The sequence below is a fragment of the Ceratina calcarata genome, unplaced genomic scaffold (assembly GCF_001652005.2).
Source record: "Ceratina calcarata isolate Rehan_Ccalc_2016 unplaced genomic scaffold, ASM165200v1 scaffold1, whole genome shotgun sequence".
Lineage (NCBI taxonomy): Eukaryota > Metazoa > Arthropoda > Insecta > Hymenoptera > Apidae > Ceratina > Ceratina calcarata.
Window position 1 is genome coordinate 30821 of NW_017130860.1, and position 20428 is coordinate 51248.

The 20428-nt window shown below is 37.4% G+C and overlaps 3 protein-coding genes and 1 long non-coding RNA gene across 8 annotated transcripts; 3 read left to right on the forward strand and 1 right to left on the reverse strand.

Moving 5' to 3' along the window:
- Positions 1–4: 4 nt before the first annotated feature.
- Positions 5–9112, forward strand: Wdr33 (WD repeat domain 33). The gene is made up of 9 exons (XM_018024811.2): positions 5–312; positions 885–1339; positions 1417–1686; positions 1888–2039; positions 4045–4142; positions 4250–4610; positions 4685–4896; positions 4980–5315; positions 5384–9112. Exons 2-9 carry the CDS (start codon positions 1016–1018, stop codon positions 6790–6792), a joined length of 3162 nt encoding a protein of 1053 aa, XP_017880300.1. The 5' UTR covers positions 5–312; positions 885–1015; the 3' UTR covers positions 6793–9112.
- Positions 8263–13711, forward strand: LOC108630323 (monocyte to macrophage differentiation factor 2). 2 transcript variants are annotated; one of them, XM_018033579.2, is made up of 4 exons: positions 8263–8642; positions 11667–11912; positions 11994–12246; positions 12308–13711. In XM_018033579.2, the coding sequence occupies exons 1-4, from the start codon at positions 8569–8571 to the stop codon at positions 12563–12565; spliced, it is 831 nt and encodes a 276-aa protein (XP_017889068.1). In that variant the 5' UTR covers positions 8263–8568; the 3' UTR covers positions 12566–13711. The 2 variants fall into 2 exon arrangements, with proteins under 2 accessions (XP_017889068.1, XP_017889159.1); XM_018033670.2 differs by lacking the exon at positions 8263–8642 and adding an exon at positions 9267–9380.
- A 58-nt stretch (positions 13712–13769) lies between these two features.
- On the reverse strand, positions 13770–14436 carry LOC113463976 (uncharacterized). The gene is made up of 3 exons (XR_003388810.1): positions 14346–14436; positions 14180–14276; positions 13770–14106 (listed from the first exon to the last, which is right to left on the reverse strand). It is a non-coding gene; the product is annotated as an uncharacterized LOC113463976 (long non-coding RNA).
- On the forward strand, positions 14368–20130 carry LOC108629901 (UPF0518 protein AAEL005291). 4 transcript variants are annotated; one of them, XM_026819619.1, is made up of 13 exons: positions 14368–14719; positions 14810–15021; positions 15086–15337; positions 15410–15560; positions 15639–15884; positions 16197–16244; positions 16703–16870; positions 16950–18215; positions 18288–18486; positions 18573–18584; positions 18664–18820; positions 18901–19066; positions 19144–20130. In XM_026819619.1, the coding sequence occupies exons 1-12, from the start codon at positions 14570–14572 to the stop codon at positions 19061–19063; spliced, it is 3024 nt and encodes a 1007-aa protein (XP_026675420.1). In that variant the 5' UTR covers positions 14368–14569; the 3' UTR covers positions 19064–19066; positions 19144–20130. The 4 variants fall into 4 exon arrangements, with proteins under 4 accessions (XP_026675420.1, XP_017888480.1, XP_017888555.1 ...); XM_018032991.2 differs by lacking the exon at positions 18573–18584; XM_018033066.2 differs by lacking the exon at positions 16197–16244.
- The last annotated feature ends 298 nt before the right edge of the window (positions 20131–20428 follow it).

Below are 20428 nucleotides of genomic sequence, written 5' to 3' on the forward strand. Positions count from 1 at the left end.
TACACTGTCGGAACTCGGAAGTGCAGAAGAACTAAAACGGATGTCGTCGCTCAGAGAAGAGTAATGGCGTCCGTATCGGACACATAATTCTCTTGATACTCGCTCGTTGTGTTTAAATTTACATGTTAGAAGTAGAAAACGCGAAAGTTCTCGATATCCTTTGCCGAGTGATGCCCGCTATAACTCGTTGACTATTTCGATCAATTCGTAAAACGTCCTTTATGTAACTGGTGGAAATAAGTGATTGTGTACATGTTAAGAGTTTTACAGTGCGGGAGCATCAAACAGAATTTGTTCGCAATCAATGAACAGGTTGTTAATTAATTTTAGTAGAACAGTTTGGTCTCGTACTAGAGAAAGCGTTAGAACTTGAACACAAACTTCGTGGATTCTGTTCTTCACTTGAAAATCAATTCGTCTAACCTTCGTAAATCTCCCGATTTCGATAGGAGTTGCTTCAATATATTTACTCTTGAACGGTAGATATTTCGTGGTTCAATAGTCGATCAGTTTAAAGGCACTTACATCTTTTACAATGATAAAATTGAATACAAAGATGTATATTCCTATCGAGAAGTTTGTAGCACAGTTTCACTTGTGAAAGTCCACTGTCCGTTCCGAACATTGCAGATTCATATCTTCTGAATAGTAAAACTGTTTTGTTAAAGTAATTGATTGATTTATTGAAATTTCTTTTCCTCAATTAGTTCGATAAATAACGCGTCCAAGTCAGGATTCGGCATGTTTCACGCTCGTTACACGACCCGGCTGTGTACTGCATGCCATATGTACATTTAATAAATGTAACAATGTAACACGAAAAATCTGTTAAACGTAACGTTAGAAAAATAATAACGGAGAACGTATTGTACGTTTATTTACAGAAATGCCCGTAACGGATTCAGCGTAGCATCGTTAGTTGAAATTAAGCAAATATGTTTATCCCTTATTGTCCATTTAAATTATACTTTCGTTTGTATATTTAAAGTAATTATCTTTTATAAATTATTTCATTATGTCTGCAAATACTCAATTTGCAAATCCTCCGCCAGCTATAAGTTTACCTAATATGTCAGTCCCGCCTCCCGCTGCTCCAAACTTGTCAGCCCCACCTCCTAATCTGACCACCATAAACACCTCTGGGAGTTATCAGCATCGGTACACCAACCACAGAGAAGGAACGAGAGGTTTCTTTAAACCGTTCAGACCTTATCATGCACCAAAAATTGTTGCTGCTGGCCAAGACACGTTACAGGATGAGTTCGACGGGAAAAGGCTTAGGAAGTCCGTTATGCGAAAAACGGTGGACTATAATTCTGCCATCATAAAGAGTCTAGAAGTAAGAGTCCCGGTCCGAGCGATAAAATATGCTGATGTCCATAATGTACAACTATAATGTTCTATTTTTCTGTACAGAATAGAGTATGGCAGAGGGATTACAGGGACAGGCGTGCCCTGCAACCCGATGTGATGTACTATCCTGACCTACTCCCACCACCCAGCTACGTCGACAATCCGATAAATGCAGTCACCACAAGATTCGTGAAGACTGCGACAAATAAAATGCGTTGTCCCATCTTCTGTATGGCTTGGACACCTGAGGGAAGACGTCTCGTTACAGGCGCGTCTAGCGGGGAGTTCACCCTGTGGAACGGTCTTACTTTTAATTTTGAAACCATCCTACAGGTATTTGATGTGCTTCGATAGTTCCGTAATTGTAGCTAGATTTACAATATTATTTCGTGATCTTCTAGTATCGATCGAATAGTATACACCCATAAAAATTGTAATGTTTTCAAACGTTGAAACTTGGAAAACTTCACAATAGTTTTTACAGAGTCTGTATATTCGATTTTATTAATCGATGATTTGATTCTGTGTGTGCAGGCGCACGATAGTCCAGTGAGAACGATGGTATGGTCGCACAACGAGAGCTGGATGGTCACGGGAGATCATGCAGGCTACGTGAAGTATTGGCAGAGCAACATGAACAACGTCAAGATGTTTCAGGCGCACAAAGAAGCGATTAGAGGACTCAGGTATACCATCCACCACACTAGTCCTTACGTCTCTTGCGCCACTGTTATCGATGATCCGTCCATCCTTGCTGTAGTTAAGATATTGGACATGACTCTCATTCTCTTCCTTCTCTGGTTTTATAATACTTCTGTTCTGGCATTAGTGATTCTTGTATGGGTACACAGGTGATTTTCCAAAGTTTTTCGTCAATCGTACTTGACTGAATTTCCTGCTATTAAATGCGTGGTTTCACGATTCCTCGGGCTTTACACATTTCTGTGATACGAAGTCTGTGATAGAAACATTCAGTCTCCTGCGGTACTCCCATCCGCGTCATTGCAATTTTTTTACTGCAATTTTTTATCAAAATGATTGTGATACAAATGTTCACTGTAGCTCCAATTAATAAACGCGCGCGCTGGTCCTTCTTCAACGAACATACAGTAGGCTTCCAAGATCGTAAAATTCTCGATAAACGTCTTCACGAAGCATAGGGATAGTGTAAATTTCTCTACCGAATGTGTTACGCGTATACTAATACGAAACTTTACATCTGTACGCATAGAGTCTTAGGGACCTAAACAAATACCCACGGTCCGCTAGATTATTACAGTAAGAGTTCGTTGATTTTGTGAAAAGACGTGTTGAAGGAAGAAATGAAATACGTTGCAAAGTAAAAGTTTCAAATTAGGTCCTTATGGCTCACAATTTATGGAGTTTTATATAGTCAGGTTGTTGGGAAACATGTGTATATTTCGAATGAATAAACAAGCAAGAAATATATATATAACACCCAGTCGAGATTCCCATGGAATTATAAATAAAAATAAATATCCTATGTCCTTCTTTACATCTCATCCAAGTTTTTCAATAAAGTTGAATGAAGAGATATATATTTCACAGTATCGTATTGTTTTCGTAAAGAAAAGGGAAAAATAAAGTATTCTTCTCTTCGATCTGTATCACTTGTACCCTTTTGCAGATGAGAGAGAGAGAGAGAGAGAGAGAGAATAACAGAGAGATATATAAATAAAAAGAATTCATGTACACTTCGGACATTTTTTTTGTGCAATAAATGTTGAACTTTTGAAAAAATATTACTCTTTGTATATCACTCGGTGGTCATGTGGCATCAAAGAGAGATTCAAAGTTTCATGACAATGAGAAACGGTTTGTTGCCTCGCGTCAGCAACGAATTTTGTTTGAGTGCCAGGTATGACTGTCGAAGTTGGTTTTTTGTTTATTTATAATATTTACACGTAGATCTTCCTTTTATTACTGATGTCTGTCGAACCCTCGAGGTGACTTCATAATAAAAGTCTACTTGTTACGCGTATTCTTAAAATCTATCGAATCCGCACATTTTCGAGCATCTCTATATACCTTTTTTTTTAATCGCATACATACGATAAAGACTTGTACATTTGATTTTTCTACATATCATACTAAAAATTACGTTTTTTTCTCGATTCTTAAGCTGATTTTTTTAGGATTTGTCAAGGACGCATGTGTAGATAGTAAATTTATTTAAGATGGGGTTGTCGTTTAAAAATATGTAATAAGATGTTCTTTTGCTTATTCTGTATACGTATTGCATGTGTAGCATTTGTACAATAAAGAAGAGACAAATCAGTAATAAATGTAAGCCATTATATGCTTCTATTCAACTTCTAGTATATTCATATCTTGACAATGTCCGCAAGGTGTACCATACGTCCTAAATATTATTTTGGACATCAATAAACTCTTCGCTTTACTTTCTTCTATTTTTGAATATTTATTATACGTGTAAAGTAATAATGAATATAAACGTAGAACTTAACACGTGCTCAATCTTTCGTCACTATTCCTATCTTATTATTCAGTACTCTGCAAATCTGCACACTAAAGAAGTGATTGACAAATATCTATATAATCGTTTTTCTCGTAAGGAAAAGTCTTGTGATCATTTGTAAATAAAATAAACTTTCTAAGCCACGTAGGTGCGTATTGTTTGAATATAACTTTTGTTTTTTGGGTGGGTAGTTTCAGCCCGACGGATCACAAGCTGGCTACGTGCAGTGACGACGGAACCGTGAGAATTTGGGACTTCCTTCGCTGTCACGAAGAGCGAATTCTCAGGGGTATATATAATATTTACTTAATGTATCGTCGACTGAATTTGAAAAAGATCTCTTCGCGTATATTACAAGGTAACTTCATTAGGAACATTCATATAATCGTTGTTTAGGTCACGGAGCTGACGTAAAGTGCGTGCACTGGCACCCGCAAAAGAGTCTAGTCATCTCCGGAAGCAAAGATAATCAGCAACCGGTGAAACTGTGGGATCCGAAGACCGGGCAGAGTCTCGCGACTTTGCACGCGCATAAATCAACGGTGATGGACGTTAAATGGAACGAGAACGGTAACTGGTTGGTGACTGCGTCCCGGGACCATTTGCTCAAATTGTTCGACCTGCGAAACTTGACGCAAGAGGTTCAAACATTTCGCGGCCACAAAAAAGAAGCTTCTAGCGTCGCGTGGCATCCGAGTCACGAGGGGCTATTTTGTAGCGGTGGCAGCGACGGCGCTATTTTGTTTTGGCACGTGGGGTAGGCCTCATTTGTTTCTATTGTCACGAGTCGCTTTTTACGCGTTTTCCACGTACATGGCGTCGGATTTTCAGTGCTGACAAGGAAGTGGGCGCGATAGAACAGGCTCACGATAGCATAGTCTGGACGTTGGCTTGGCATCCGTTAGGACACATCCTGTGCTCCGGTAGCAACGATCACACTTCAAAGTTCTGGACGCGAAACAGGCCCGGCGACTTGATGAGGGACAAGTATAATTTGAATACGTTACCGGCTGGATCGGCTGGTGTCGATGATCACGAAATAGGTACGGAACATATCAAACGAGTATTATTCGTAGAATCGAAGGAATTCTATCTTTTCATTGGCGGTTTTTTGATTGTCTTACAGCTGACGAAGCAGCCGTAATACCTGGGATGGGACCCGAGGACAGAATCAATGCCGATGGTGAACCGGAAGACAAGAGTGGTGGGATTCCTGGCCTGGACCTGGATCATGCAGTAGATGAAGGCAAAAAGTTTGCAAACAAGAAAGTCCCGTATAGTAAACCAATCCCAAGGAATTTCCAAGCACAGTGGAACGAAATGGAAGCAGAAGATATGGAACAAGTAGAGGCTTTAAATGCATTTGTGAATCAGTTAATCGAGACTACACCAGGTGCGGTGCCGCTGAACGAAGTAACGCCTAACGGTATTATATTATACGGAAAAATGATTCCTGTTGAATGTAAGTAGCACTATATTTGATCGTATAATCTTCAATAAAACAATCGCTAATTATAAAAAATATTCCAGCTGGTTCTAAGTTAGCGGAGGCGATCAGTAAAGGAAACGATGCCATAAATAAATTAGTGTTCTCTGGAGAAATAGAGGAGCTACGCGACGTCGTGGGTCCACCGGATAACGTAGATGATTCCGAAGAATATCTACAGGACGACGGCGAAATCGACTATTCCAAAGTTCCCGACATTGAACTTCCGCCACCTTTACCCAGTTCCAAATTCGCACAGAATCCTGAGCTACTGAAGGCTCTGAATCGCGGTGGGAAACGAAAATTCGATCAGCTGATCGGTTGGAGCGACGGCGGTGCTAGCGACCGAACGTCGAAGATCCACCAACCAGTTTTCGGTGGAGCGATCACAGAGGACTCACAGAACAGTGATACCGATCTGAGATACACGGGAACGAAGTCAAATCAGCACTCCAACGACAACTCTTATCACAGTGGACAAGACGAGGATCTTAGAAAAATTTCGCATGGCGAAGGCGGCCGAAACTCGAGTCGCGACGAGGACTTGCGATTCAACATATCCAGCGGACCCGGGAGGCCCAGCTCGCGTTCGGATTACGACATGAGGAGTAATTACTCGGAGAAGGATTTCAGAAGCTCACACGGCTTCCCCTTGAAGAAGCCTATGGACAACGATCTTTACGACGACAGGGATCGGGACGGTCGATGGGACGACGAGAAATCGATGAACGACGGCCCTCGGAAAGGAGACGGTGGAATGTTTTCCAGCAGTTTCGACAAACGCGACAACATGCCGATGGGCATGGGCTCGAGCATGAGTAACAATATGCCACATTTAGGCAACAGTTTGTCTCACATGTCGAGTCATCACAATATGCAGAACATTAATCCGAACATGCCTCCCCCGATACCAAGCTTAGTGCCACATCCAAACATGTCTCAGCATCCTATGCAGAACAAACCGTTGCATCCTGGTATGCAAGGAATGGACGGTCCCATGCACATGATGCATCACCCCAACATGCATCCCGGCTTCGGTCCAAACGGACCGCCGCCCGGCAACTTCGGCCCGAACTTTCGGCCGCCGAATGGTAACTTCGGCCCGAATCAACATTTCAGGCCGAGCCCGTTGCCCCCGTTCGGTCCCAATCAGGGCCCGTTCGGCAACAGCTTTCAAGGTTTGCCAAATTTCCGCGGGCCGAACTCCGGCCCGCCGAATTTCGATCGACCAGGCTTCGGTCCCGGTTTCCGTTGCCAGAACCCTGGTCAGAATCCGCCAAATAATTTTAACTCGAACTTCGGTAATTTCGGGAATAAGCTCGGACCCAATCGCGGTCCTATGAACCGCGGTCCCAGTGACAATAACATGGGAAGGAGCGGATATAACAATCGCGGTAGAGGACGGGACGGCGATCAACCACCGAGAGGAATCCGAGGAAGAGATAATTACTGAAAGGTGATTACGCTAAGTGAATATGTCCATATTTTATATATGCACATTGGTAGATCGTCGTTCGCTTTCTGCGCGAACGTTGTACGGTTGTTACGAATGGTATTCTGTAAGAGCATAGCGGTATGATACATAATAATTCATATCAGACGCGACATTACGAGCCAAGTGTATCGTCTCGATTAAAGACAGAATGAGAAAGGAAGTTTAAAACGGAAATTAGTACAGCAAGCTTGGACGAAAGTATATTTTCTCTTTGTTGTTGGGTAGGAACTTTATTCGGGGAGAATAACAGTGTCCTTTTTCAAGGAAAGCGACTGATTATCCGTATTATCTAGATATGCCTAGATTTCTAAATGTCGAAAGCAACCGTGAACTCTCCGTGTCCTGTAACGTTAAGCACAGAATGTACGAGTGCGACGAGTCGTATGAAAAACTCGTAGAAATTGATGAATGACAAACCGGTATTATTCCGATTGAAAAATGGAATGAATTAAAAAAACAACTGTTCACAAGCTGCCTTGCGAAAGAATTTTTCTTGTTCCGAGAATTTTCGTGAATCGCGTACGGGAATAGGATACAAGACTATGTGGAACATGTTGAACGTTTTCGTAATTGTTGCTGGTCGTCGATGAAGAAATAACTGTGAACCAGTACAGTTTACCTATCGATTATTAATAAAAATGGAATAAGACGCAAAATTATTCCCAGTTCTGTCCACATTTCATTTGTTATAGATATACAAGGACGTACTGTAAGTTTTGTCTTAATTATGTATAGGTGTAATGCATATACAACACAAACGAATCTAATGTATATAATTGTTTTTCTGTTTAAATATTTGAAAGCTGTCAGGGCTCCAATGTCCGACTAGGTATATCCAAATTGTACATTTACTTTTTAATAATATAATAATATTAAACGCGGATGGAAACGATTGATGAATTAATAAAACATAATACAGCTGGTTTGTGGCAGCTATATTTGCTCGTAATACTATATGCAGCGATTCTGCCAAACTCCCCACCGTGATCAAGAGAAGGATAGAAGAACACGCACGAGGTATTACAACTGATATTAAAAGGAGATCGATAGCTGGTGTAGGGATCTGTCCCCCTCTCTCTCTCTCTCTCTCTATTCGGTGAATTGGTAAGAATTAGTTTTTAAATACATCGACCTTCAGTCACTTGCTCCTATCTCTCCTGTGGTATGCGAGAAAGAGCACGTTTTTGGATTCGTACAGTTATATCGCTGCATTACACGTGCCGACTTATCGTTGCTTTTGATTCGTCTATAAAAAGGCACGAGCCTAATGTATAGTAAATCATATATAAGTAAGTTTATATACTAGCAGCTGCCACGAGCCATAACCACCTGTTCCCTCACCCCGAGTTCCCCTTGTCACCGTCCGTAAAAGACGCGTGTGCGTGGGGAGGTCTGGGGAGCACCCATCAGAATTGCTGGGTACTGGGACTTTGTACTGCTGTTTCCTTCACGGATGGTTTTAAAAGAGCGTCGTGGAGCTCGGTAGTTGACAGTAGTGCTACGGCGTCGGTGACAATAGTGTTAAAAGAATAAACATGTAAATTTCGACATGAGGAAACCATAACGGTTCCATCGGTCTACGACGTTTTGTGAAGTATTGACGAAACATGAGGCAGAAAATAAGCGACCGCGTTAATTAATACACCTTATTTTATTCGATAACCGAAACGGTTGACATTGTTGGCAAGCCGAGACCCTGCATACTTACGTGTACTCGCTGATCTCTCGGGAAACATGGATATATTTAGCCCTCATCAATTCGTCGTGACAACACTAAAAAATTTATTACAATTTCATCGTATTAAAGAGTAAGATGCATAACAACTAATATTAATTAATAAGATTTAATCTGTGCGTATTCGAAATTTTTGTCAACTCGCTTAAAACCATATTTGCAACTAACTAATGGCTGTGTCTCGATTAATGTGTAACACCGTTGTTTAAACAACTAATTGACAATGTTTCCTCGTTGCATGTAATTCCGTTTGAGTTGTCGGTCGATGAATCTCTACCCTTTTTTTATTTCCTAAAGTATTTTATTAAGTAACATTCTATATTTTCAGCGTAGCATGTCATCCTGTATATTGTATTACTCTTGTATGCCTGTATGAAACCTTAGATGTTTATTTCATCCTTATATAATGTTAAACTGATTTTAACACTTTTACATAAGGAAGTATTAGACCTGTGTAACTGTTGTACGATAGGAAAGCAGGAGATGCTTATTTGTAAAAATATCATTTTAATTTAATGAAAATAAATTGAAGGAACAAGTCAGTTTTATGCATTTTTATTTTCATTCTATACCGAGTGAAGTTCCAGCATTCTATTTCTCTTTTAATCCGGTTTGCTAGTAGACATAAAAAAATTGCATGTTTGGGTATTGTAATTGGGCCTATTTAAGTGGAATGCATTGTTACTCTGCTTGTAAGTGGACAAAGAGGCGATTACGTCAAGTAATATTGGCTATGGAAGACCCAAATTATAATGGATACACGGCTATTCAATTTTGGAACTGTGTATTATCATCAAATGTAGATAGACAAGTAGGTACTATATGAATTTATGTATTAACATTCATCAGTACGAGTTTGTTAGCTTAGAATATTTATGCATCTTTTATTTTACAAATCCACTCGTTGGCATAGTAATCATTGCACTGTATAAGAAAGATTATAATTTATTGTTTGCTTTAGAAGATACCCATAACATTCTCAATTCTTTGCGTTGTTTGCAATATCTTATCCTCTTCTACGTAATGTGTTTATTTTTACAAAATTACTTTGTTTGACACGTGTAATAAACGGAGAATGAAAAGTGTTAATTAACTTTTATCGTACAGTTTTTATTTTTAATTTCCTTGTAGACATCGCAACCTAGTTGTCTGTTATGTACAAAAAATTAACATACAATCCTCTAGACATTTCACACGGGATTCTATGTTAATGTTTCATTACTTGCATATTCCTGAATGAATAATAATTTTCTAATTCTTCTGACGAAAGTGTTCAATTTTTCATCGTTTACATGTACATATAGTAGTCTTATAATGTTATCCTTAAGGATCTATTGGCTATACCGTCAATCCGAAAAGTTTATGCACTTTAGAAACGCATTTTTTTAAAAGAAATCAGACGTCGGAAGAACATTGCTAATAATAAACAACAAAAAGAAATTTTCGATTTTTCCGAGATTTTTCCAAGGGGTACCCCTTCAATTTCTTCCAAATTTTCGTTTTTGGCCAATAACTCCCAAACCGTTGAACATACGGAAAAATTGCATCAGACCTATCTTGTAGAGGACGACGAGATCTACAATTTCCATGCAAAAGTTTTACGCTAGCGTTAATAGTTAACGAGTAATTTGCAAAAAACTGTTTTTTCGTTTTTCGTCAATAACTCGTTAAATATTAATGCTAGCGACAAACTTTTATACAGAAATTGTAGATCTCGTCGTCCTCTACAAGAAAGGTCTTATGCAATTTTCCCGTAGATTCAACGGTTTAGGAGTAATTAAGGAAAAACGAAAATTTTTGTCAAAAGTTCGCCATGTCGACGCTGGGATGGTCGGATTTTGTCAACATCAATAAAATGCCATATAATCATATGTAACTCGTTAAATATCGAAGTTAGAAGGAAAACACGGCTTCAGTGATTCAGTTTTCCTTTTCTCTGTACATATGTACATATATGCATGAGTAATTCTCAGAACAATAAATACTAACTGGTAGGTAGAATTTGAACCCAGTTTCACGCTAAGTTTAATATTAATAATAATGTAATTTTCTTATCATTTATTTAACTCGCTTAAAAAATAATAAATAAATTGATTGAGTTAAAATTATAGACGCAATTTAATAGTTGTGATAAAATACAAAGAATTTGGAGCAATATTAATGCTTCGTGATTTTTAAACTGAACAGTTCAAAGTTCAATATCTGGCGCACGCTATCATCAAGTTGAACTGCGAGTTCGACGGACGGGCGACCATTTATGCCATTTAACATTAATCACCGCTCGTTGAATGGTTCAAGATTATTTATGAATTAAAAAGATTAATTTCTTGTACGAAATTTGTATAGAAACATTAATCTTCAACTCCAAATAGATAAAAAAAGACTGATAGAATTTATCTTTAAGACAGTGTGAAAATTTTAATATATAAAATCTAATTAATGTTACACTTATGAATGGTTGCTATCAGTTAATCGTCTTCAATTTCTTCTAATGACTTTACACGAATTCTTTTTTAAATCAATAATTAGCGATCGGCTCGCATGATCTTGTGACGCAATCATCGAGGATACTATTTCATTACTTCATTTTTACCTTATTTACGTTATTAGGTTTCAGCCTACTTGTACGCCATAGATAATAAGTAATTATCAAAGTCCTCCTATCTTTATATTACAGTACAAATAAACGTTCCGTTGTATAATATACAGTAAATATATACTTTCATTTATATGTGCCCAACAAGACGTGATTCGAGACGATGAAATAAAATGATACTCTAGTATTTCTGCAACTACGTACATATATAGCAAAGTTTCACCACTGAAACGTGAGATCGATAAAAAATAAGAACAAGTTACATGATAAATCTGTCAACTATTATAAGGCAAACATTCTGAATTGCTAATGCAATTTATTTTGTGTAGTACAGAAATTTGGCAATTTAAAATCTTAAATTGCACATTAATTTCTTTTTAATTTGTACCAACATATCCTATCGTATTTCATTTATTCTATCGCATATGAGGAACGAGAATCTAAGTTCCGACAAATATTGAAAGAGATATTTTACTAGAAAAGCATATTGGCTTCTTGCAGCATACAATGGATGAACCCTCGAGCATGTACGAACGAAGCATATACACCCACTTCTGTAGAACATATAGCAAACGTAGCTACCCATGGAATTTGGGTAGTACCGTCTGTCGTAGGTAGTTTGCAACTGATCCAACGTTCTACTACATGGAGACAATTTGTATCAGCTTCCGTGTATGGTACATCGCTGATTCTTGTCTTTACGGTCTCGACATTTTTTCACAGCGTACATTATTGCAACAATAACAGGTACTCAATTATTCTACACAGCTCTGTGTCTGGTCATCCTGTTCATGAACTAAAACCCGAAATTCTTCTAATGAATTGCAGACAACTTAAAGACACGCTACACCGCTGCGACCGTGCCATGATCTATATTTTTATCGCCGCTAGTTATTTCCCTTGGTTAAATGTAGATCATTTCCCGGACGATGAATTATTATTCGCGATGCGTTACGCTGTTTGGATCATGGCAATATTGGGTATACTGTATCAACAAATCTTCCACGAGCGATACAAAATGTTAGAAACACTATTTTATCTACTTATGGGGATCGGTCCTAGCGTTGCTATTATTAACGTTGTAAGTATGTAAGAAATGCTACTGTCGACGAATGAAAAATTCATTATTTTGTACGTTACAGTATAATTATTATAATATTACCGAACTGAAACTGGGAGGACTGTTTTATGTTCTCGGCTTGGTGTTCTTTAAATGCGACGGGAGGATACCGTTCGCCCACGCGATTTGGCATCTCTTTGTTGCCGTGGCAGCTGGATATCATTACTATGCCATACTGAGCCACGTGTTCCCCGATAATTTTGGCTTGCCAGGTAATTCCATGACATCCGACGTGCCATCGTTACCGAAATTGTTAAAATCTCACATTGACGAGTTATAAAAGTAAATTCTCCTCAGTATTAATTTTAGACGATTATTAGAACTTGTTTATTACTGCAAATTGCATACACGAAAGAAATTAAATATAATACTGAGTAACTGACATAACATTTAGAAAGTAATGTATTAAGTACCTGATACATATATATATTACGTAAGTAAATATATTCGCAAACTGTCGATATTTATCAAAATTTTGCTCGAAGAACAGATGGCAAAAAAATTTTGGATAGACGTTAAAAAGACTAAACTGACACGATGGTAGACTTGTATGTATTTGTACGAGAAAGATAAAATGGCTTTTAATAGGTATGGAAATTAGTTTTAGCAAACTGGTATTTAAGTCTTAAGCGATGCCTAATAGTCTTTTATCTGAGACAATTTATAGGACTTATTTTCTAAGGATGTTAGATAGTGTTTTTTATAGTACGATCATCTTTTGTAAGGATCTCTTTCTACCGTGGACTACAAGATATACATTATCCATTTAATATATTTTATTAATGGACAAAATTGACTGTTTTCTCAGTACTGTGCCAAAATTCAATTTCTACGACATACAAGTAAACGTGTTCTAGTATTATTTCTTATTTCTTGTATACTTTACAAGGTTCTTTACTACATGACAAAGAAACGTTATTGCGATGGACGTTATTAATTTATTGTAAATTAACAAGACGTTAGGGGACCTCGGTATTTGAATACTAAACAAATTTTTAATTTATTGTTTGTCTATTTCGAAATTATATGCTTGACGGTGATATTTGAAAATATCTAATTGTGAAAATTGTAATCGAAGTTAGAACAATGTACGAAGTTACTAACTTTGTACCTATTGTGTTTTAATTTATAGCGAACTAATGTAATATATGTATATAAATATATATATGAAATGATGTATAACTATTAACATAGCTGAAAGGTAAATTTGTTAAACAATCAGTTCATTCTAATATAGTAGCAAGCAAGATCTCAATAAAGACTCAAAACCCCGTTTCCATTTTAGATAAATTTTATTTTTTAAACTACTGCGTTGTTCCTAATCGAAAAAAATTGTGTAATAATTGATATAGCTTTTAAGTAACAATAATCTATATCGTTTGTAATAATGATGGTATTCTGTATAATAAAAGCCTGTACGAAGGAATCTTATGTTATTTCCCAAATGTGTATCAATTATATTTAAATATAAATGCTGAAAAATTTTCATACTTTTCATACGAAACAACCGTGGCGTCATCCGAACGATACTGGTGCCGTGAGTTTGCTAGATAATAGATCCGTGCAAGCGACGAGGTTCAATGCTTAATTCTAGTTTGCATTGCTAGGCTCCATAATAAAAGATAATTCCAAGTTGCACAACTGCACTTTTCAAATTAGATAACATTGAGCGAAGGCACGGAGGAACTCTGCTCGGTCTGCTCGATCTTCTTGGACTTCCTCGAATCGCACGTTCGATCTGGATGTCTGGATTCTGGATCACCTCGCTGACGCGCTCGCACCACGGCGGCGAAGGGGAGGAAGGATCTCATTTTTCTACTCCTATACATATATATATACTGATACTGAATAATACTGATCGATAGAAGTTAGGTCAGAATAAAGATAGAAATACATATAGCTGTCTCTCTCTCAATCCTTCCCTGTGCTGGATCACTGCTTTTCGCATCAGTTCAGCAGTTGCTTCTTCATACGTATCGTAAGTTCTATGGCTAAAACGAAGCATTGTGTGGAATGGAAAGGTACCTTAATGCGCAACTCGGTTTGATAAATATACATACATATGCAGTTTGTATTTATCATGGTGTCCTTGCCGCGTAGGTAGCCGATTAATCGCGACAAGTAGGACAATTTTGACAGGATAGCTCGGTTATCTGAAGCTCGGGAAGGTGCAGGCAACACTTTACATGACAATTAGGTAGTAATATGAGAGACGTTCAACGAGGAAGGATGCGCGAAGTCGTGTTCCCGATGCGAGTGGCAGCAGATAAGATATAAAAGAAAGATGAGCTGGTTACGAAATAGTCCGTTAAGGACCAGCTTCACCAAGCAACGGTCCAGAGACTCGCCGCCGAAAGATGCTGATCCATCGGCGTGTTATGACAGTTTTTGTAAACACTGGCAGCAAGCGCACGAAATCATATTGCGCACATCTGTAAGTTCGATGCGTCAACAAAGATCAAAGTTCTCTTGCAACAATCGATCGTGACACATGAAGAATCTTAATTTCGTTGCACTCTTACAGCCGCCCAAAGGAATACGTAATCAGGACGACGTTCTCGGAGTTGTTAATCATGTAGATCAAATGGTAACTCTACTAGTTTTAGAGCTGAGGGGTTCTAACTTTTACAATAATTATAGACAATCTACAACAGCTACACACTCACCTTGTTTGGAATATTTATTAAGCGAAAACCTCCTTGATAAACTTTACGATTGGAATAAGAATAGTGGAAGGTAGGAACTTCATTTTGGAAAGCTATAACATTTTGTTTCTAACATTCAAATTGTTACATTTCAGATATAATAATGCTGTCCGTTTAGAACAACTAAAATTGTATGAGCTTTTAGTATCTCACAGTGGCGCTCTTCTTGCCCATGAACCAGTTGCCAGGCCACTGCTGAGATTACTCGAAGATTGTTCAAATGATATTATGCCATTAGAAGTAGAAGAGAAATTAGTAGTTTTATTAAATCAATTGTGCGTTGCTTTAATGCAAAACTTAGCATTGCTCGATTTATTCTTCCATCCGACAGCAGTAGGGAAAAGCAAGTTAGTATCGTGTAATATATAACCAATGCTACACCTCCTATAATAATTCTAATCATTATTCAATCTCTTCAGATTTATTATTTTTACATTATTGATACCATACGTGCATAGAGAAGGTGCAGTGGGACAACAAGCACGTGACTCTATGTTACTTTGCATGTCTCTGTCCAAAAAGAATGATGAAGTGGGATTATACATTGCCGATCATTCTAACATATGTCCCGTAAGTATCGTTCGTAAAAAGTTAGAAAAACTATCAATTTCTTACATGTATTATTTAATAAAATATGTTTCTAATCAGGTATTAGCTACAGGCTTGAGTGGATTATATTCATTGTTGCCAAGAAAGTTAGATATCGAAACAGACGATTGGTACCAGCTGACGCCGGACGACGTTAACGATTTGCCAGCATTAATGCATCTAATGAATTCTTTGGATTTTTGTAACGCTGTCGCACAAGTTGCACATCCCTTAGTACAAAAACAGTTATTAGAATTTTTATATCATGGTTTCCTGGTGCCTGTCATGGGGCCAGCTTTGTTACAAGTGAGTATAAATGTACACCTGTATTTGTCGTTATTTTGTCAAGGTAAAAGGTTTGCCTACATTCTAATTTAATACATTACTCTATATTTCAATATCTTTTTACCTTACACACACACACGTGATGAAAGAAGGTACTTGCGAACTGTTTATTTAAATATAAGGTAAAGGTGATGTTTCGGACTTTCGCAGATATGTACTTATTTAATAAATGTAATCAGTACGGTGATGGTAAATGTTAATAGAACCTAAGTAATTACGTTGCTATACAATTGTCTGTGGCTATTTGGTGACGTTTTTTTTTATGATGCTCAGGATTCGATTGGTTTGACCGTAGAACAGCTAGATGCACAAGAGCACTGGGTTAGTACGAAACGCTATAATTAGTGCGGCAAGTTTGATCACTATTTAACATTTCAGTAAACTATAAATCTATATAATTAACGAGGAAAGGAATGCTTAATAACAACCAGGGTATCATATGAATAATACTATTTAAACTGCTCTTAATTTATTGCTTCGTATTTCTGCTTCTTATTCAAAAATGTGTATTGAATTCTTTTGCACAGCTTCAATTCCTTCCTGGAGAAATCATCGTCATTATGCTTATCTCTCTTTGCACTGTCTTGCTATTATTGTAGAAAATCGTTTGTGCGCTTCTTTCTAATCAAATTAATTTACCATTAATACGTTTGTGAATACTAATATCCTTCTTTTACCACAAAATTACATTAATATCAAACTGTAAAGCTATTAAGTATTATGCTTATTTATTCAAAGTACATATTATTGTGCATTAAAAACTGAATAATAATTTCCAGACGACAGTGGATGAATTAGTCGCAGCAACAGCGTACTTCGATCTATTTCTTCGTTCTGTAACGGAACCCGGTCTCTTGCGTTCGCTCGTTAGATTTTTGCTCGAGGACAATTACGACGAATGCAGGATATTGGATAGTCTTATTCAAAGAATATCCTCTAGATCACGGGTACAGTTTTAATGTGCATGCTTCAGTCACAAAAAATAATGTAGCGCAGTATAATATTTATTATGTCATCACGTTTTAGCTGTGTATTGTAACGTTGGGACTATTCGAAACGTTGGTCAATTTGAACTGCGAGGACATCATGCTAGAACTGTGTCTAGGCGCATTAAGCCCTTGTTCCCACGTAATGTTCTCTCAACGTAGAAGGCTGAGGGACATAGATCCTTTCGGACGGGCGGCTGAAAAGTTTCTCTCGTTGACGCCAAGCTGCTGCTCGCCACTCGCGTCTGTCAACTCTCAGTTCACCTCTTTACCGAATAGCTCAACGCCCGAGAAACAGTCGGGCAGCCAATCTGACTCTTTGAAATCATTGCCAGCGTCCGTAAATTATGGTGTCAGATTGTCCGACAGTTTGTATGGTAATTATCACGCGTATTTGTGCGATGCTCGGCAAAAGATAAAGGCCTGTCGAATCGCCTGTTCCACTTGGTCGTACCAGTACAACGGAGAACTGCCGAGAGACAGCACCACCAGTAGCGCAACTACTTTAATCGATGACAATACATTGTTGGATCAATTGCAGAAGAAAACCGATACGATTAAACCTTTATCGTTAGAAACATTGAAGCAATCGACGCACTTCAATGAGAGCGGCGAAAGTCCGTCAGTAGACAATACGTTAGTTAATATACAAACTTTGCTAGACGGGAAGGAGTTCAGTGTGATAGAAAAAGAAGAGAAATCAGAAGAAACTCCGGCGACGGGTATAGAATTATCGTTAGAAGAACAAACGAAATTAGATGCGGACATTGCTGAATTGTTGAATGAAAATGTTGGGGTCTCGGAATCGGTTAAAGAGTTAATAGATAAAAAAGAACTTGACAGTGGCATCGACGATTCGAACACAGCAATGAATTCGCTGTTATCTTTGGGAGAGAGCAGCGGGTACGAAAGTTTCGCGTTCAAAGGGTCGTCGCAGTCGACTCCGGACAATGAACCTAGCGAGGATCGAATAAGCGAGCACGAAGAAACAGAGCTCGCGTCAGGCAAGGAACAATTTCTTCACAGCATTATAGAGTCGGGTTCGAACGCACCGGAAGAATTAACAGCGAACAAACAAATGAAGGAAAGCTTCCGTCAAGACGTGTTTAACGGACAACCGAACGTCGGCATATTTTTAGATATTCTTTTACGAAAGCTCGAATGTATGACAAGTAATAATTTATACGTTAATCTACACCTAACTGGTCTTATCAGTAGACTCGCAATATACCCGCAACCCCTGTTACAGTCGTTTCTCTTGAATCATTCTCTAGTGTTTCAACCAAGTATTAGGTCGCTTTTTCAGGTTCGTAATTGCGACGTTTCCATTAACAAGGTATCTACGTGCGAACTTGTAAAATAATTGAACTTCCTTTAGGTTCTAGCATCGCTAAAACATAAGATAGATCAGTTCCTCTCGCAGCATAATAACGTGGACGCGTTGGTAGAGCAAGCTCGGTTATTTTTAATCAACCGAGAAGATAAATTAGTCAATGCGAGGAAGAATGCGTTAGAAGCTGCCGCCCATTCTATATCTTATAAACGAAATTCTTTGAGCGGAGAACCATTCTCAAGAGGTATAATTTATTCATTAATTATTATTTGAAGTTCGATCTTTTATTTCTATGAATACAAATTAGCATTATTTCATGCATTCTGGAAGTGTTCAAACGATGTATGTACAGTCCTCTCGAAGCGAATGATATTCGAAGTCAACAAGGATATTTAGAAATCTTTTTTATTATTTTTTTAAGGTGAGAGCAAGAGATGGAGTATAACGTCATCTTTTACGCAAATGCTTAGAAGGTCAAGTGCAAGTTCCAGTCCAAGTAATTCGATCAATATCCTTAATCAGCCGAGTGGTATATCAGAACGCCAATTAGAAGCGGTCGGACACGGTTCTGGATACCGGTAAATTGACATTGTATACATGATGATTTTCTTGGAATAAATAACTAGAAGATGATAATAAGAAATTATTTACAAATTAGGTATTATACGAAAACGTCCTGGGAATCTCCAAAGGAAGTAAGTCCAGTACAAAACGTGGTTTTATGCGCGGTCATATTAGACGAATGGCTAAAAGAATTAGCCGCTATCACGCAGGAACATGCCATCATGTCACTTACAAGTAATTTGGAGTTGAAAGTTTAATACGTAAGACGATTGAACTACACAAATTAAAATTCAGTTGATAATGGAGTAACTTTGCACTGAAAACATATTTTTTACAGGGTTTTAACAAGGTAATATGTGATACTGCTAGACTTACGTATAATAAATTATATTACGGTGTTCGAAATGTTTATCCGGAGTTATCGAGTATATAATGTAAAGATAGAGAGAGGATATCGCTGCAAAATATTTTATTTTGCAATTTGTACATATAATCAGATTTAGGGATTAGAGTGGAGAATTGTAGATCGCTATGCTTCGATTAATATCGTCCGTTTTAAACATCATTTACGTTAAAATTATGTTTAGGAACAAAATATTTAATAGACGCTATTAACATTTATATGACACATCGGCCGAATCGTACCATAAAGACTGACATTTAGAGCAATTTCCTATACGATATATATACGTATTAACCAATTTAATAACAGTTTATCATGTATATTAAAATCTGATCCCTTTGCAATCCCTTTGCAATAATTGTTAAAAATAGTTGAAAAATGTATTGACGAACGAACGAAAGTGCCAATCGCTTGATATATTACATTTCGGAAATTGTTCCAAATGTTTTTACAGCTTATTAACAAATGAATTTTATTCAAAGAGAGGAACGCAGCGCATGAATATATTTATAAATTTCGCACCGACTAGCAATGCATAATGTATGATAAATACACAGCCTGTTTTTAGCGTACTTAATTTAATTTAATATATGGACAAAGTTATGCAATTACCGATTAATATATATCCACGAATATAATATAAAAAAGAACTTGATAGCACAAAGTATTATATAAACATGAAGTTACGAATTTCTTTAAACTAGGACACCGAACAAATTTTACATTGTTAAAATTGGACGTAACAGGCGTTTCATTTTATAAATCGACTTCTCTACTACCGAGGAGAATACACTTGTCAGTGACATATCGGAATTCAATTGTTAATGCCAAAATTGTTGCAGCTCAATTTTTATTAACAAATCCCAAGTCAATGTAAGTGCAACTTTTGGCACGCAATAAAAAGCAATGATTGACAGGGAATTATGTATTCTTTGTTTAAAAAAAAGGCATTTTATTTTCTTATCACGTTAAAATTTATATATATTTCGTATAAATTACTTGTCGCAATGTGATATTAAAATAAGCCTCTGGAACACTGATTTTCGTTGAACAACTTTTTATGTGTATCAGTTCGATTAAAAATTGTCTCTGATTTTGTATCGATATAATAAAATGTGCTTCGAATGTTTGAACGTAGTGCATGTGTCAACAAATATTTAATACAATTCTGTCCAGGCGATACTGATTTTACAGTATCATTTTATTAGCACATCGATAA

Bases quoted from the DNA above. Each gene is read 5' to 3' on its own strand.
- LOC108629901 (XM_026819619.1), top strand. From the start codon at position 14,570: ATGAGCTGGTTACGAAATAGTCCGTTAAGGACCAGCTTCACCAAGCAA. The intron at 16,245-16,702 runs GTTAGTACGAAA...AATAATTTCCAG, and splicing joins TAGATGCACAAGAGCACTGG to ACGACAGTGGATGAATTAGT. The intron at 16,871-16,949 runs GTACAGTTTTAA...ATCACGTTTTAG, and splicing joins GAATATCCTCTAGATCACGG to CTGTGTATTGTAACGTTGGG.
- LOC108630323 (XM_018033579.2), top strand. From the start codon at position 8,569: ATGGATATATTTAGCCCTCATCAATTCGTCGTGACAACACTAAAAAAT. The intron at 8,643-11,666 runs GTAAGATGCATA...GGCTTCTTGCAG, and splicing joins CAATTTCATCGTATTAAAGA to CATACAATGGATGAACCCTC. The intron at 12,247-12,307 runs GTAAGTATGTAA...TGTACGTTACAG, and splicing joins GCGTTGCTATTATTAACGTT to TATAATTATTATAATATTAC.
- Wdr33 (XM_018024811.2), top strand. From the start codon at position 1,016: ATGTCTGCAAATACTCAATTTGCAAATCCTCCGCCAGCTATAAGTTTA. The intron at 2,040-4,044 runs GTATACCATCCA...TTGGGTGGGTAG, and splicing joins GAAGCGATTAGAGGACTCAG to TTTCAGCCCGACGGATCACA. The intron at 4,143-4,249 runs GTATATATAATA...ATCGTTGTTTAG, and splicing joins CGAAGAGCGAATTCTCAGGG to GTCACGGAGCTGACGTAAAG.